General features: G+C 45.2%; 1 protein-coding gene and 1 long non-coding RNA gene across 10 annotated transcripts in view; one reads left to right on the plus strand and one right to left on the minus strand.

The window, feature by feature from the left end:
- The window catches only part of TMEM108 (transmembrane protein 108), a 351590-nt gene that overhangs the window by 323337 nt on the left and 13783 nt on the right, over positions 1 to 14470 (plus strand). For 8 of the 9 annotated variants that reach the window (XM_041734209.1, XM_041734204.1, XM_041734208.1 and 5 more), the window contains one exon: positions 11897 to 13324. In XM_041734209.1, coding sequence (XP_041590143.1) covers positions 11897 to 13324 — 1428 coding nt within the window. Of the gene's footprint in view, positions 1 to 9259; positions 10818 to 11896; positions 13325 to 14470 lie in introns of all 9 variants that reach the window. The other variant, XM_041734212.1, reaches the window with a different exon arrangement.
- Positions 1 to 14470, minus strand: part of LOC121478840 — a 106021-nt gene that overhangs the window by 35376 nt on the left and 56175 nt on the right. The gene's annotated exons all lie outside the window — the stretch shown is intronic.

A 14470-nucleotide genomic window follows, 5' to 3' on the forward strand; every position in this document is an offset into this window, starting at 1 on the left:
ATATGAAGAAATGAATGAGTGGTGGAATGGTAGTAAGGGGCTCAAATTTCTTCTTTTCCAGGAAACCTTCCTGGGTTCCTCTGGTTTTCATGGGTTCCCTGCCAAGCTACTGCACATAAAATCTGTTACATCCCTCATAGTAATGAATTACAGACCATCTTCCATTGTTCTCTCCTTGTTCTGTGTGTGTTATTCTTGTCTCCTTGGTTTGTATGGACAGAAAATGATTTTATTAGTTTTTCCTCCAGAAATCTATCCTCAGGTCCACATTGAATTATTCAGGGACCTAAATCCATAGATTTATACTCAAAAGGAGAATAAGGAAGTGGAGGGTGGGTACCCTTGCAATCACATGGATTAAGATTGTTCTTTTCTCCTTCATAGGGTTTTATGATGACTGAATGAAATAATATATAAAAATCACCTAGTAGAATGCTTGCCACATAGTGGGTACTCAGTAAGTGGAAATCCAGAATTAGTGAATAGTTATCAGTATCAGTATTGGGGAGAAAGAGAGATGAACCTGGAGGAAAGCTTTAATCCCCAAGCACGCACAGCTTGGAGGGCTGACTTTCAGAATTCAATTGTGAAATCTAGTTCATGCCCAAAACCTAAATTATACCTTGGAGTATGGGCATCCTGCCTTGAAATGGGAAATTAGGCAATTTCACAAGGATGCACAGCTGTGTTGCCTGAGTCGTTTTGTTCCAGGCAAACTGGAACAGGCAGTGAACCTTTGGCAACTGATGAGAGCAGTACCAGACAGTCTGTAGCCAGCCCCATCAGGGAACCAGGCAAGAATACCAAACAGCCTTGCACAATGCTCATGGAGAAGCTGTGGGGGCTCAGGATCAGGTGAGCCAGTGTGCCAGAGAGAGCAGACACGACACCCTTCTTTGACGTCAGCCTCTCCACTCAGTCCTCCCCCTCCTCCTCCTAGACTCTCCACTGTCCCTGCTATCCTCCTATTCTGCTCTCAGTAAGCAGTAAGCTCTTCTGTGAGGAGGAATGGATGCTGAGAGATAATGCTTCAGACGTCAGCAAGCACAAGAGGATATCAAGTCAAAAGCCCCAATGCTCTTTTTAAGTAAGTGATTCTCTGGCATGATTAGGTCAGGACTTTGTGCCTTTTATTCTCCTTTTTGCTTTTGAGAATTCAAAGCGGAGGGTAGATAGATACTAGGGGGTTTATCCTCTTTGTGCGGGTCCCAGGATTATCCAAAGGGTTTGAGACCCTGAGGGGTCTCAAAGATCCTCTTATACTCACTGAGGAGCCCACTGAACCCAAGCTATGGGACTTCTGACCCTGTGGGGATCATTTTTGGGGGTTATAGGAACCAAGCATTTGGAGACTCCATGGGCTTTGCACGGCTGCCCTATCAGCTGGCTCTCAACAGTAAGTCCTCCTATTTGTACTGCTTCCTTACTGCTCTCATCAAAACCTGCCCATAGCATACACCTTTAACCATGAAGCCAAATCTGAGACATGTCTCTGTAAAGCCCAAATCCTGGCACACACTCTCACACAACCTTTTAGAACTTTGGAAAGAAATGAAGGCTAATTTGCTTTTGTAATTATGAATGGAACATACAGTGATAGGCACAATTATGGAAAAGGATCTTAGGAGAATATGTAGGAGAATCTCAGCCTTCTCCTGCCTCACCCTGTCTTTGGGATGTTGTGTTCATTTGAACTAGTTGATGTTAATCACCAAAACAAGCAAAGTAAAAAATGGGATAAATCCACACATGCACACACTCACACATCTCATACTGCATCAACACAGGACTCACATTGTTTACTACTTTCTTTTGCTGACACTGTCTTTAAAGAAATAAATATCGGGATCCCTGGGTGGCTCAGCAGATCAGCGCCCACCTTTGGCTGAGGATGTGATCCTGGAGTCCCGAGATCGAGTCCCACATCGGGCTCCCTGCATGGAGGCTGCTTCTCCCTCTGCCTGTGTCTCTTCCTCTTTCTGTGTGTGTCATTAACAAATAAATAAATAAATAAATAAATAAATAAATCTTTTAAAGAAATATTTGTAATTTTATTGTAAGCATTCAGCTGCAAGTAAATATATGGAATTAAGTATTCTTTTATTCCCATATTGTTCAGAAAACATTATTCTGTACCTTGTATGAGTCAGTGAACTAACTTCCTGAGCTCCAGATGCTCAAGAAGTTCACGGTCCCAGGGGAGTGACCTAAATGTAATAGAAACTAAAATAACAGTTGCCACCTGTTGAATGCCAGTACTTTTTGGGACCTCTCTATCTCTTAGTCTTCTATCCTACCTCTGAAAGCACCCTAAAGTTAGGCATTATCATCTTTATTGTGTAGTTGCAGAAAACAAAGCTCAACTAATTTGCCTAAAGTCACAGAACTAGGAAGTTACAGAGCCAGAATTGTTCCTAAATACCACTGTCCACCCTCACCCCCACCCCCAGGCTCTTGCCTACTCCCTCACACTCAAATGAAGGGCTCTGTGGGGAGAAGGGCCACAATATGAATGGGAACAGAGTGTCCTGGTAGTGGGCTGGGAGCCATCATTTCTGACCAGAAATATTTTTTTAAAGATTTTATTTGTTTATTCATGAGAGACAGTAGGAGAGGGAGAGAGAGAGGCAGAGACACAGGCAGAGGGAGAAGCAGGCTCCATGCAGGGAGCCTGATGTGAGACTGGATCCCAGGTTTCCAGGATCACACCCTGAGCTGAAGAAGGTGGTGCTAAACTGCTGAGCCACCTGGGCTGCCCCTAACCAGAAATATTAAAGATGTCAAGATGTCTCGATCTTGTCAAGACAAAATGACAATAAAGTTGGGTTTTTAGACTGATACATCATCATCTGGCATGTGGGATTTTTTGTTTGTTTTAGAAATTTTGAATGAGGATGGAGGTAGCCATATCTAACACCTTATATGGCTTCCATGGTTAAATGGCAGGGCAATTTAGCCCTGTACCAATGATAAATAAGCTTGGATTTTCATGCATCCTGCTTCCTGGGTAAAGAAAGTAATGATCGTTTATATTACGTGAATGCCATTTACCCTGACCCCTCAGTTGGATTTTGCACTGTTTTAAAACTGTGTGTTCAGGCTGTCAGTCTTTGACCATTTCACCTCCAAACTCTACACTTGGCTCTGAATGCAAATTATTTAAAAAGCTGAGTATCAAAAGGAATATAGAAAGATGTGGCAATAATGGATTTTTTTCCGTTTTCTCTTTAAGTAGGCTCCAGAACATATCAGTAGCTAGGTTAGATCAGAATCTATCCACTAAGTTAAGAAAAATCTGAAGAGCCAGAAGCCACCATTAGGGCAGGGTAGGACTCAGGCTTTCCCCTTACCCACTGTCCTATCTGCATGCCCCCATCTGTGGACACAAAAATCTTATACCAAGTTGCTGGGAACACTGCCTGCAAACCTGCCTTCAGCTCTATCCCCCTCCAAAACCCATGTGGAACTTTTTTTTTCAATATTTCTTTTTTTTTTTTTTTAATTTTAGAATAGTTTTAAACCTAGAGAAAAGTTCCAAGAGTAGAACAGAGAATTCTCTCTATATACCCTACATTCAGTTTTCTGTTAGTAACATCTTGTATTATTACTATAGTACATTTGTCACAATTAATGATACATTATTATTAACTGAAGTCCATACTCTATTCACATTTTCTTCTTTTTATTTTAATGTCCTTTTTCTCTTTTCAGGATCCTGTCCAGGATACTACATCACATTTATTTGTCATATCTCCATAGACACCTTTTGGCTGTGATAGTTTCTCAGACTTTCCTTGTTTTTGATGACCTTGACAGTTTTGAGGAGTATGATCAGATACTTTGTAGGATGTCCCTCAATTTGGATTTTTCATATGTTTTTCTTATCATTAGCCTGGGTTAATAGGGGAAGGAAAGCTACAGAAGCAAAGTACCATCAAAGACACATACTATCACCATGACTTTATCACTGTTGATGTTGACCTTGATCACCTGGCTGAGGTAATGTTGTTCATCTTCTCTACTCTGAAGCATAGAACATTTTTTATTAGCCTTTTCCTTTTAGTTTTGGGAGAGTACAAGCCAGTCAGGACTGTATTGTGTTCTTTCCCATGATGTCAGAGAGATGTTCCCTCAATATTAATGATCTTGTTATTTTATTAGAAGCTGGGTTGACCTTTTCATTTTTGTTTAGAGAGCCTTTGAAAGAATGTCTTTGGTGTATGGGTTTGTGCCTCTGTCATAGCTGATTTTCTTCCCTTCTAGATTAGCAGCTCCTTGAAGAAATGGTCATATCCTCCAATATACTGTATCCACCATACAATACGGTCCAATACGGTCCTCCACCTGTATTCCATCTGTCCTCCATACCACAAAGTACATGTGTGCCAGAGAGCTCCATGGCACTTCTAGGATAGCAACTTGGTGCTGGTTGTTATATAGAAGTTCAGCTGGGACTGAAGATCAGGGGCTTTAGGTCCTTTCCACATGGGCTCTGCAGTGGGCTACTCAGGCTACCCCATAGCATGGTGGCTGGCTTCAGAGAATAAGCACTGACGAATAAGAACTAGGAAGTAGCTGTACCCACCTTTTATGATCTGGTCTCAGAAGTCACGTGGCTTCACTTCAGCCACAGTCACAGCCCCACCCAGATTCAAGGGAAGAGAACAGAGATCTTACCTCTCCAAATGGAGTGCCAAGCCACATTTAGGAAGAGTAAATGGTTTGGGATATATTGTAGTGATTATTTTTGGAAAATATAAACTGCCACAGCTGCCTAGTGAGTGATTTAGGTTTCTTAGCCTTCAGCAAATATTCGTTATAGTCAGTAACTGCACTAGATATGGAGTTACAACATTGAACCAGACATAGTATCTACCCTCTGGCAGTTTAGAGTTCAGACAGGCAAATCCATTCATCGAGATGAGGGCTGGAACAGGTTAGGCATAAAGGTTACAGGCACAAGGAGGGACGTCTAACAAGGCCTTCAAGACCAAGGAGGAGTTCTAGGTAGAAAATGTTTGTTCTAAGAGGAGCTAAATGTGCAAGGCAAAAAGCTAAAGCTGAAGATAAAAGGCAGCATAGTTCCCCTAAGTGTTGCTATCTTTGGGGAAAGCTTTATTTTTTAATTGTGGTCATCACAGTTGTTTCTATTGGTATGTCATTGCCTATCCTCATATGTTCTTGTGCTCCTGTAGGATATTTTCCTGGATCAAAAATCTCTCAGTCCCTAAGATCTCAAGCATCCAAGATCAGAGAACCTGAATTTAAATCCTGGTACTTCACATGGCAGCTGTTTTGAACTGAGAAAGACTTGACCATATGTTAGCATGAGGATGATAGAAGGGCCTGGGCTGCAAATGGATGTTCTTGCCGGTTTCCTATTCCTAAGAGAGAATCTGTGCTGTGTATGCATGCATGTGTGTGTGTTCACATGTGTTTGTTTGTAGTGTTTTTCTTAGGAAGCTGTGCTCTGTCAGCCTCCCAGAGCAGCACAAGGAAATTCATGCTGGCTGGAGGCCACAGGCCTGGCTGCCAGGAAGGAGGGCAAAAGCAGAGATTTACATCCTAAACTCACTGGTTTCATAAAGAAGCCAAGGTCACAAGCATAAGTTACCTCTTAAAAGCATTTGTCCAGCACATTCTGAAGGCTGTGGTGCATATTTATTTCTCAGGGAAACCATGCTATGAGAAATGAGGAGTTCATGTTTGATCTTTAAAATAAAAGAGAACGTTGAAGTTCAGAGGATGGAACACAGTAGAATACAGGGGCCCGGTGATATAAAGAGAACACTTTGGGTTTGGAGTATTAGCAGGATTGGAGGGGCAGTGAGTTGGCCTGGATCTCTCCCAGTCCTAACCCAGTGTAGCTGTGTGACCCATGGTAAGTATTTCACTATGTTGGGCCTCAACCTTCTCATTGGTAAAGTGAAGGAGTTAGATACCAGAGAGTCCTAATATCCCTTCCAACTAAAGGATGATAATCTTGAAATTAGAAAAGCCAATTTCCTAGCAAGATGGTATGTTCCTTCCCATGTTGAGAACAGACTCTGATAATCAAACTCAGTATGCTGTAGATACTCTTTCCTTTTGTTAAAACACTGGATGCAGAAGCTAAATTCATTTTTTTCAGGAGCTAAATTCCTAAGTGTTCCAGTCATTCATTGCTGTAAAACAAACTATCCCTAAACAGTGGCTTAATCATTTACTTTGTTCCCAAATGTTAGAGTTTACTGAGCTCAGTGAGGCAGCTCTCACTTGGGAGTCTCTTCTGTGGCTTCAATCCAACAGTGGCTGGGTCTAGGGTTATCTCTAGGCTGTTTCAGTGTCATGTCTGATGCCTGGCTGGGGTTGGAAAGCTGGGGCTCCTTAGGCCTTTCTATTGCTCTTCATGTGGTCCCTCCACTCAGTTTCTCCACATGGTGGCCTAAAGGCCGTTGGACTTCTTGTATGGGACCAGAGACACCCAAGAGAAACCTGCAGAAGCTGTGTAACCTTTTCTGCCCCATTCTATTCCTCACAGAAGTCACAAAGGCCTGCCTAGGGTCAAGGGGAGGGAAAGCGAGGATTTCCAGCTTTTTTATTGGACTACTACAAGTTTCCCCTAATTACTTAACTTTACAGGATAAAGTTAATTGACCATCTTATTAAAAGAATGCTACATGTGTCATATAGAGCCCTGAAGAAAACAGGTAAGGGAAGAAAAGTCAAAAGACCAGTAATAGAAAATCGGTTCCCAAAGATTATGGATTATTGCTTTTTAATATGCAGAACAGCCTAGCAGGTAGGGGGAGGGGTAGTGCAGAGCAGATCCCTGAGTGAAAGTGTTATTTTGTTTGTTTTATTCCGTTTTAAGTAGGTTCCATGCCAGTGTGGAACTGAGTGTATGGCTTGAATTCACAACCCTGAGATTAAGACCTGAGCTGAGATCAAGAGTCAGGTGCTTAACTGGCTGAACCACCCAGGTGCAAGACTGTAAACTCTGAAGTCAAAGTGCCAGGTCAAATCACGGCTCTCCATTCCCCACCAGTATGATAAAAGACAGGTTTCTGTACCTCTCTGTGCTGCTTTTCCTCAGGTGCAACAGTGATCTAATAATAATAATACCTGTCTTATCAGTTGTTATGAGAATTAAATATAACAGGACAGGCTTAGCCCTGCAAGCAGTGCATGGCAATAGGAAGCACCTCATACATTAAATTAGCCATTTCTCTCTTCACCAACTCCCTCCTTGCTTTTGCCAGATGCAAATATCATGCCCAATATGCATGTGGGCAGTTAACCAAATAAACAGAAGGAGGAGAACCTTTCCTTTCCTTGGGCCCTGGGATCATGTATGCATTGGAATTCTAGGTAGGAAGAGGCCTTCCTGCAACATCTGGACATCCATCAGTCTGTGAGTTTCTACCCCCCTACACTTGTCCGTTTTCCGAGATGCTTTAAAATTTGGTTCCACATTTAAAGCATGTCAGGCTAAATTTTAGTTTAGTCTCTCTTTCATATTTGGAATTACAGCCGCTATAGGGTATTATGCAAATCTATGCAAATGATATGCAAAGAGACGATAGCCCCAGATTGTGGGGGAAAGAGAGAGCAGGCCAACACAAAGGGACTTGAATGAAAATTTGCATCTGATAGGGGAGCCCTGGGTTGAAGGCCTTGCACAGTTAATGTGACAGTATGTGCCCTTCCATTCAGTTATTAACCTTTTATGCCAAAGAGGAGAGGTAAAGTCATGTCTGATTTCCTTAGTGAAGGTGACAGTGGAGGTTGAAGGAAGTGTTTGTACAGTGCAACAGGGTAGCAATTTTTATGATACGTATGTAAAATTGCTTTGAAATAGTGGCTGTGGACCAGGCTGTGTCCTCAACCTGCTGCGAGTTCTTGGAAAAGTCACTTTGCTCCTTCCATTGCCTCCTCTGTGAAATGAGAGGATTTGATTAAGTTACCTATAGGGCCCCTTTCACTGTGACAACTAAATGTCATCCTCCAAATGAAAACCCTTTGCACCCAGATGGCAATACCCATTCATTGTACCAAACAAAGGTTTACTATAAAGTCTAAGAAAGAAAGGGCTGAGAGGTAACTTAACAGTCTTCCTAGAGAGAAAAATAACTCACAGGATGCTGATAACTTTTTTTAAAAAGGGAGAGGGAGCAACAAAGGCAAGCATTTACTAACATTGTAAGTCATAGAGCAAGAAGAATTGTAGTCATACTTCCCACCTGGGAGGATTTTAACCCCTGGAATGCTCTTGGTGAGAAAATCAGGAGAAATTCTTTCCCTGAGTATTTTAAAGACTAGGATATGTTAACCCCTTTGCCTCTAGAGTGCTGCAGAAGTTTTTCTGGAGGCCAGGGTTGCTCCTCTCCCACCTGTTACTGGAATCATTCAGGATCTCTGAAAGCTTTGCGCTGCGCTTGATGCCACTGCCAAAAGATGGCCATGTCCTTGGTCTCTGGTCTCTGATTGTCTCTAGCACATCTGGTGTTCTACCCCGGGAATCCTCTGGGCCCTTGATTTTAACTCCAGCTGTCACAGCAGCCACCACCTGGGTACAGGCATACCCTGATAGGGCCTTTGCCCAGGGCTTCTTTGACTCAGCTCCATGGGCTATGGGCCTCATGCAGGAATGTGAATACAGAGGAATGAGTACCAGTGGAGTAGCCCTGGGCCAGTGGAGATGGGAATGATGTAGAAAATGTTGGGATTTGAATCCAACAGCCAAGAAAGAATCTTGAAACATCTTTGGTGCAAAAAGGTGTTTTTATTAAAGTACAGGTACAGAACCCATGGCCAGAAAGAGCTGCTCTGAGGTTGTGACAGGTGACTGATTATACACTTTCAAGTTGGGAGGACGTTAGGGACACCACAAGCCTCCAGGATATTTTAGAAACAAGGTTTCCAATATCCTGATTGGGCTAGCTATTGCTGGGAAAAGATCATTTATTACTGTTTAGAAAAAACTCAGTCATGAGACCCTTCAGATATATATTGTGGGCCATATGCTTGGAGGATGATTGCTAATGTGTATCTTGGGAGAGAAAGTCAAAGGAACTTTCCAAAGGAATTTTTATGTGTTAAAGAAGACTTACAGCATCCTGGGGGTCAGGATAATATTGCCTCTTGCCTTTAGCAAAGTATTAACATTGAGGTAGCTGAGTTCCTAGAGGAATGTCACTGCCTGTTTCCAGGACTTGTCAATCGGCTAGAAGTAGTAAGGAAACTTAATTTTTCTTTTTGCCTTTGTTTCCCACATCAGGAACAGCTCGGCAAGTGAGTGCTGTCTCTCAAAGACAGTTTGAGGTACAATCTACTCAGCCCCTCAGAGGTCCCCAGCAAATATGAGTTGCTCATCCTGGTCAACTCATAACGTGCCGTAGATTGATTTTCACTACTTGACTCATCTCAGACCCCCATGGTTGTTGCCCTTGGATCACTTCCCAAAATAAACTACCTGCACACAAGCCCTGGTCTCTGCCTTTCCTTTTTCTGAGGGATCTCTAATGTAAGATTAGCTGTCTTAGCTTGGGCTGCCATAACAAAGTACCACAGGCTGGGAGTGCTTAAACAACAGAAATTTATTTTCCCCCAGTCTGGAGGCCCTGAAGACCAAGATCAAGGTGCCAACAGGATTGGTTTCTGATGAGACCTCTCCCTTTGACTTGAAGATGGCCACATTCTCATCATGTCTTCACATGGCCTTTCCTCTGTGTACTAGCATTTCTGGTATCACCTGTGTGTCTTAGTCTCCTCTTCTTATAAAGACACAGTCAGATTAGATTGGGGACCATCCTAATGCCCTCATTTTGACTTAATAACCTCTTTAAAAGCCCTGTCACCAAATACAGTGACATTCTGAGGTGCTAGGGATTAGAGCTTCAACATATGAACTTGGGGGACACAAAGTTCAATCTTTAACACTTAATACTGAACCAAGGGACTCGTGAGCAAAACAGTAAGAGTTTTGTAAGAGAATGTAGCTTGTAAGGGAGTGTCCCTCAAAACATCAGGGGTCAGGACTCCTATCCCTAAGAACAGATTGTCCCTGTGGTGTTTGGCTGCAAGAGAAGGGTTGGAATAACCCTGAACCAATGAGAACATCATGGCATAACAACCTCTTTTCCTCTTCCTCCTCCTGAATCATTGGTGGTGGTTGACCAAGAAAAGCATGCATTTTAGATACAGCTCGGTTTCATATTTGGCAGCTGTGGTGGGACTTTAAACATGTTCATTAATCTACCTGAGATCTGTTTCCTACCCCACTGAGTGGTTGTGAGGATTAAATCAAGCATGAAAGACTGGACCAGAGCAAATGCTCAGAAATTAGTTTTTGGGATTGACCTGAATAAGAAGAGCCTACTGTTAATATATGGTTTAAATCGCCAAAGAAAGCTTAGGAAAAAATAGGTTGCTTAGGGCAAATTGTTGGTCCTAAAGTCTGCGTGTGCTACACTCTGTTCAATCTATAGTCCCTTGGCCTCCCTTCACCTACTAATTCAGAAGTGTAGGGTGAGGGGAACTGGTCCACATTCAGATTCCACCCCACACCTAAGTCAGAGGTGGCTTCAGTGGTGGTCCTGGGCCCATTTCAAAGGCATGCCAGGAGATGATCTCCCCTTCTTTGTTTCTGAAAGCTCACCAGGGCCCCTGCCTTCCCCTGTCAGCAGCTTCACTGACCATCCCAGACGCGCAGAAGTCACTGCCAGGAACCCTGCTTTGGCCTTTCATCTTCTTGAATCTGAAGGGGGAGGAAAGTTCCCAGAGAACCAGATAGAGACAGATTTCTACCATCATCTGGGTGGCTAGCAGAGCTGAAGGTAGGGCATAAGAGTAACCAGGAAGTGGTTCATAAGAAAAAGGACTTCACAGGTCAGAATCAGGCCTTAAAAGCATGTCAGGCCACTCCTCAGCAGTGGAGACTAGTTCTTCCTAGCCCATGTGTAGTACTGGGGTGGCCAGTCTTCCAGTTTATAATCTGAACAGATCCTATGTCTCACATTTATACAAGATGTGTTATTTGAAAAATTTGACACATGCTGTTGTGATTAATAAAATCCACATATATTTAGAAGTATTTTTAAATTTATAGGTTTTTGTTCTTGTGCATCTCTCCTCGATGAACTAAAAGCATATACACTGATCATCAGAGAGAATCCATGATTTTCTTTTAATGCTCAAAAAAGGTCCTCCTACTCAAAAGGCTGGGTATTACAAGTGATTTTCCACAGACAGTTTAGCCACATGAGTGCCATAGGAAAAGCAGTTAACATTAACGACAACCATAAAACCAGCTGGCATTCATAGAGTGCATCTTTTCTTCCAGGCTGTGTGCCAAGTGCTAGATGGGCACCAGATCTGGTCACGCTCTGGACCCCTGTCCCCTTCTGCCTGTCACTATCCTATGGCACTAAGATGTCTCTGCCTTGTTTTAGGATTCTTTGTGGATTTGTTTGAGCTCACCCAGAATCCAGAGATTGCCCTGTTCATTTTTGTGTTCTCCAGGGTGAAGGAGAGGATAGAGACCCTCCTTACTTGTCCAGTGAATGGGCCTGAATAAATGGAGGTCTGACCATTTGTGCCTTTGTCCAGTCCATAGTGGAAGATTCAGAAAGGGCATAAGAGTTGGTCAGCTCTGCCCAAGTAAGCCTTCCACATTTGACTCAAGCTGGCTCACGCAGAGGGGCAACAGGCGCTCAGAGGCCACAATCTTTCCCACATCCAACCCAGCCTTTTCTGAGAAGCTGCTTCTGGGAGTCACGGTGGCAGTATGGACCTCCAGAACATTCCTAATGTTCCCTTTGAGTTCCTAGAGCTCCATAGGTTCATGAGTAAAGAAAGTCCAGGCTCTGAGCAACTTCCCAGGTATTTCACCTCTTCTCTCTGTCTTCCTCTCAAGGCTTTCTCCTGATCTTGGCACTGACTGAAGCACTGGTATTTGCCACCCAGGAACCATCTCCCAGAGAATCTCTTCAGGTCTTCCCCTCAGGCACCACCCCAGGCACCATGGTGACAGCATCCCTCAGCTCTACCAGACACTCTTCCATGGCAACTACCCCTACTTCTGTGGTCACACTGACGCCCCATCCCGATGGACCCTCCTCACAGGCTACAGCTCCCATGGCAATGACAACACCCCATCCAGATGGACACCCTCCTACAAACACCATCTCCACTATCACGGTGACAGCAACCGCCCCACATTCTGAAGGCCCCCTACCCACAGAGCCCCTTCCTGCTGCCATGGCAACCACATCCTCCTACTCAGAGGGCCACCCCCAGGGGGAGGCTGTGCCCACCATCCTGCTGACAAAGCCAACGGCAACCACCAGCCGTCCCACCACAGCACCCACCCGGGCTACCACGCGCAGGCCTCCCAGGCCTCCAGGCTCTTCCAGAAAGGGGGCCAACAGTTCATCACGCTCTGTCCTGCCTGCACCCAGTGGCCACTCTGGGAGGAAGGAAGGCCAACGGGGACGAAATCAGAGCTCCACACATCTGGGGCAGAAGCGGCCTCTGGGGAAAATCTTTCAGATCTACAAAGGCAACTTTACAGGGTCTGTAGAAACTGACCCCTCCACCCTCACCTCCAGGAACCCACTCTGGGGTTATTCTTCCTTGCCACAGCCCCAGACAGTGGCCACAACCATGGCGCCCAGTAGGACCTCGTGGGCACCACCCACCAACCCCCTGGTGCCTACAGAGGACAAGCCAGGCCTTAGCAGAGCAGGCCAGGGGGATGGTTCTACCTTCACCAGCCAAGGAGGGGAGCTGGACACCACAGTAGCCTCAGGTGCCCCTGCCAGTCCACAACCTGCCCCAGTGCCTTCTCAGCACCCCCGCGGTGACCCACAGGATGGCCCCAGCCACAGTGACTCCTGGCTTACTGTCACCCCTGGCATCAACAGACCTCCATCTACCAGCTCTGGGGTCTCCACAGCCACCGCGGGGCCCACCCAGGCTGCCTTCAATGCCAGTGTCTCAGCCCCTTCCAAGGGGACTCCTCAGGGAACATCCTCAACCTCGCAGGCCCCATCCCATCCCACCGGGGGCTCAGAAAGCACTATTTCCCAAGCCAAGGAGGAGGCTACAGCCACCCCCACCATGACCAACAGGGTGCCCAGTCCTCTCTCCACAGTGGTGTCCACAGCCACAGGAAACTTCCTCAACCGCCTGGTCCCTGCTGGGACCTGGAAGCCTGGAACAGCAGGGAATATATCTCATGTGGCCGAAGGGGACAAACCCCAGCACAGGGCCACCATCTGCCTGAGCAAGATGGACATCGCCTGGGTGATCCTGGCCATCAGCGTGCCCATCTCTTCCTGCTGTAAGTGCCTCCCCCTCTCCTTACTCCTCCCTATCTCCCTCACCCTTTGTCACATCAACTTGTCTATCCCCAGAGTTCCTTTGCCCCAGAGCTGGGCAGTCCCCACCAGATAGGCTGCAAAATGTCCCAGAATTCTAAGAAACCGGGTAACAGGACAAGATTCATGGGTTATCCCTACCCCTCATCCTTAGCTCTGCCAGGATATGGCTCAGATGTCCACTCATCATAAAGACAGAGCTCCCAGGAGTTGAGGAGAACCTTCCAAGTAGTCCAGGCCAGTTCTGCATTTTGCAGAAAGAAACACAAAGCTGGAGAGGTGCCATGGCTCACCCAAGAGCCCAAAGTTAAGTGAGAGGCAGGCCTGGGATGGAAGGTCACTGTCTTCCTGCCCAGTGCTCTTATCATGACTCCACCCTGCCACACTCACCCTCAAGGGCAGCCTGCTCATGGCTGTAGTGACATGGCACCAAGACACAGTAGGTGAACATTGGTACTTGTAAACATGCAACCTTCAAGTAGCAGAGCCCTTACCTTCCTCTCCCACTTCACATCCATTTTTCTGTGTCTTTCTCCCCTCCCTCATCTCTTGTCCTCCTGTTCTCTCTCTCTTTCTCCAAAAAAAGGAGAGGAGGCTTTGACCTTGCAGGAATTGCTATTAGCCTTGACAAAAGCAGCAGTTCCTATAGCTAAATTGAGAGCTGGAGAGTTACATGTGAATTTAGCTATTTTCTCCCTCCTCCCCAGACTTATTTGTTCATGGGTGATGTGAGCTGGATGTGATGTGGTCCTCAGCTTGCTTCCACTGGTACTGGTAGAGAAGGGCTCTCCCCAGGCCACCAGCACCTCCTTGCTGCTGCCTGTCACTCCTTTAATGAGAGTCTGGAAGATCCTTCTCCCTGATGTCTCCATAAAGAACCTGATATAATCACTCTGAACCTTAGGATTTCCTTTATATCTTCCCCATATACTTGATCCTAGATTCTTAGAGTTTCTCTGATAACTTTACAGAAATCCTCACTGATCTTAGCTTTACTCCATCCCTATAAAGTTATCATCTGGCCTCCTTCTGAATCCTTCCAGGGGTGAGAAACCTGTGATCTTCAGTCATTGGGCAGCCCATTCTCCTTTGACTCCCTCAGGTTGTTA

Source organism: Vulpes lagopus, chromosome 19 (genome assembly GCF_018345385.1).
Source record: "Vulpes lagopus strain Blue_001 chromosome 19, ASM1834538v1, whole genome shotgun sequence".
NCBI lineage: Eukaryota > Metazoa > Chordata > Mammalia > Carnivora > Canidae > Vulpes > Vulpes lagopus.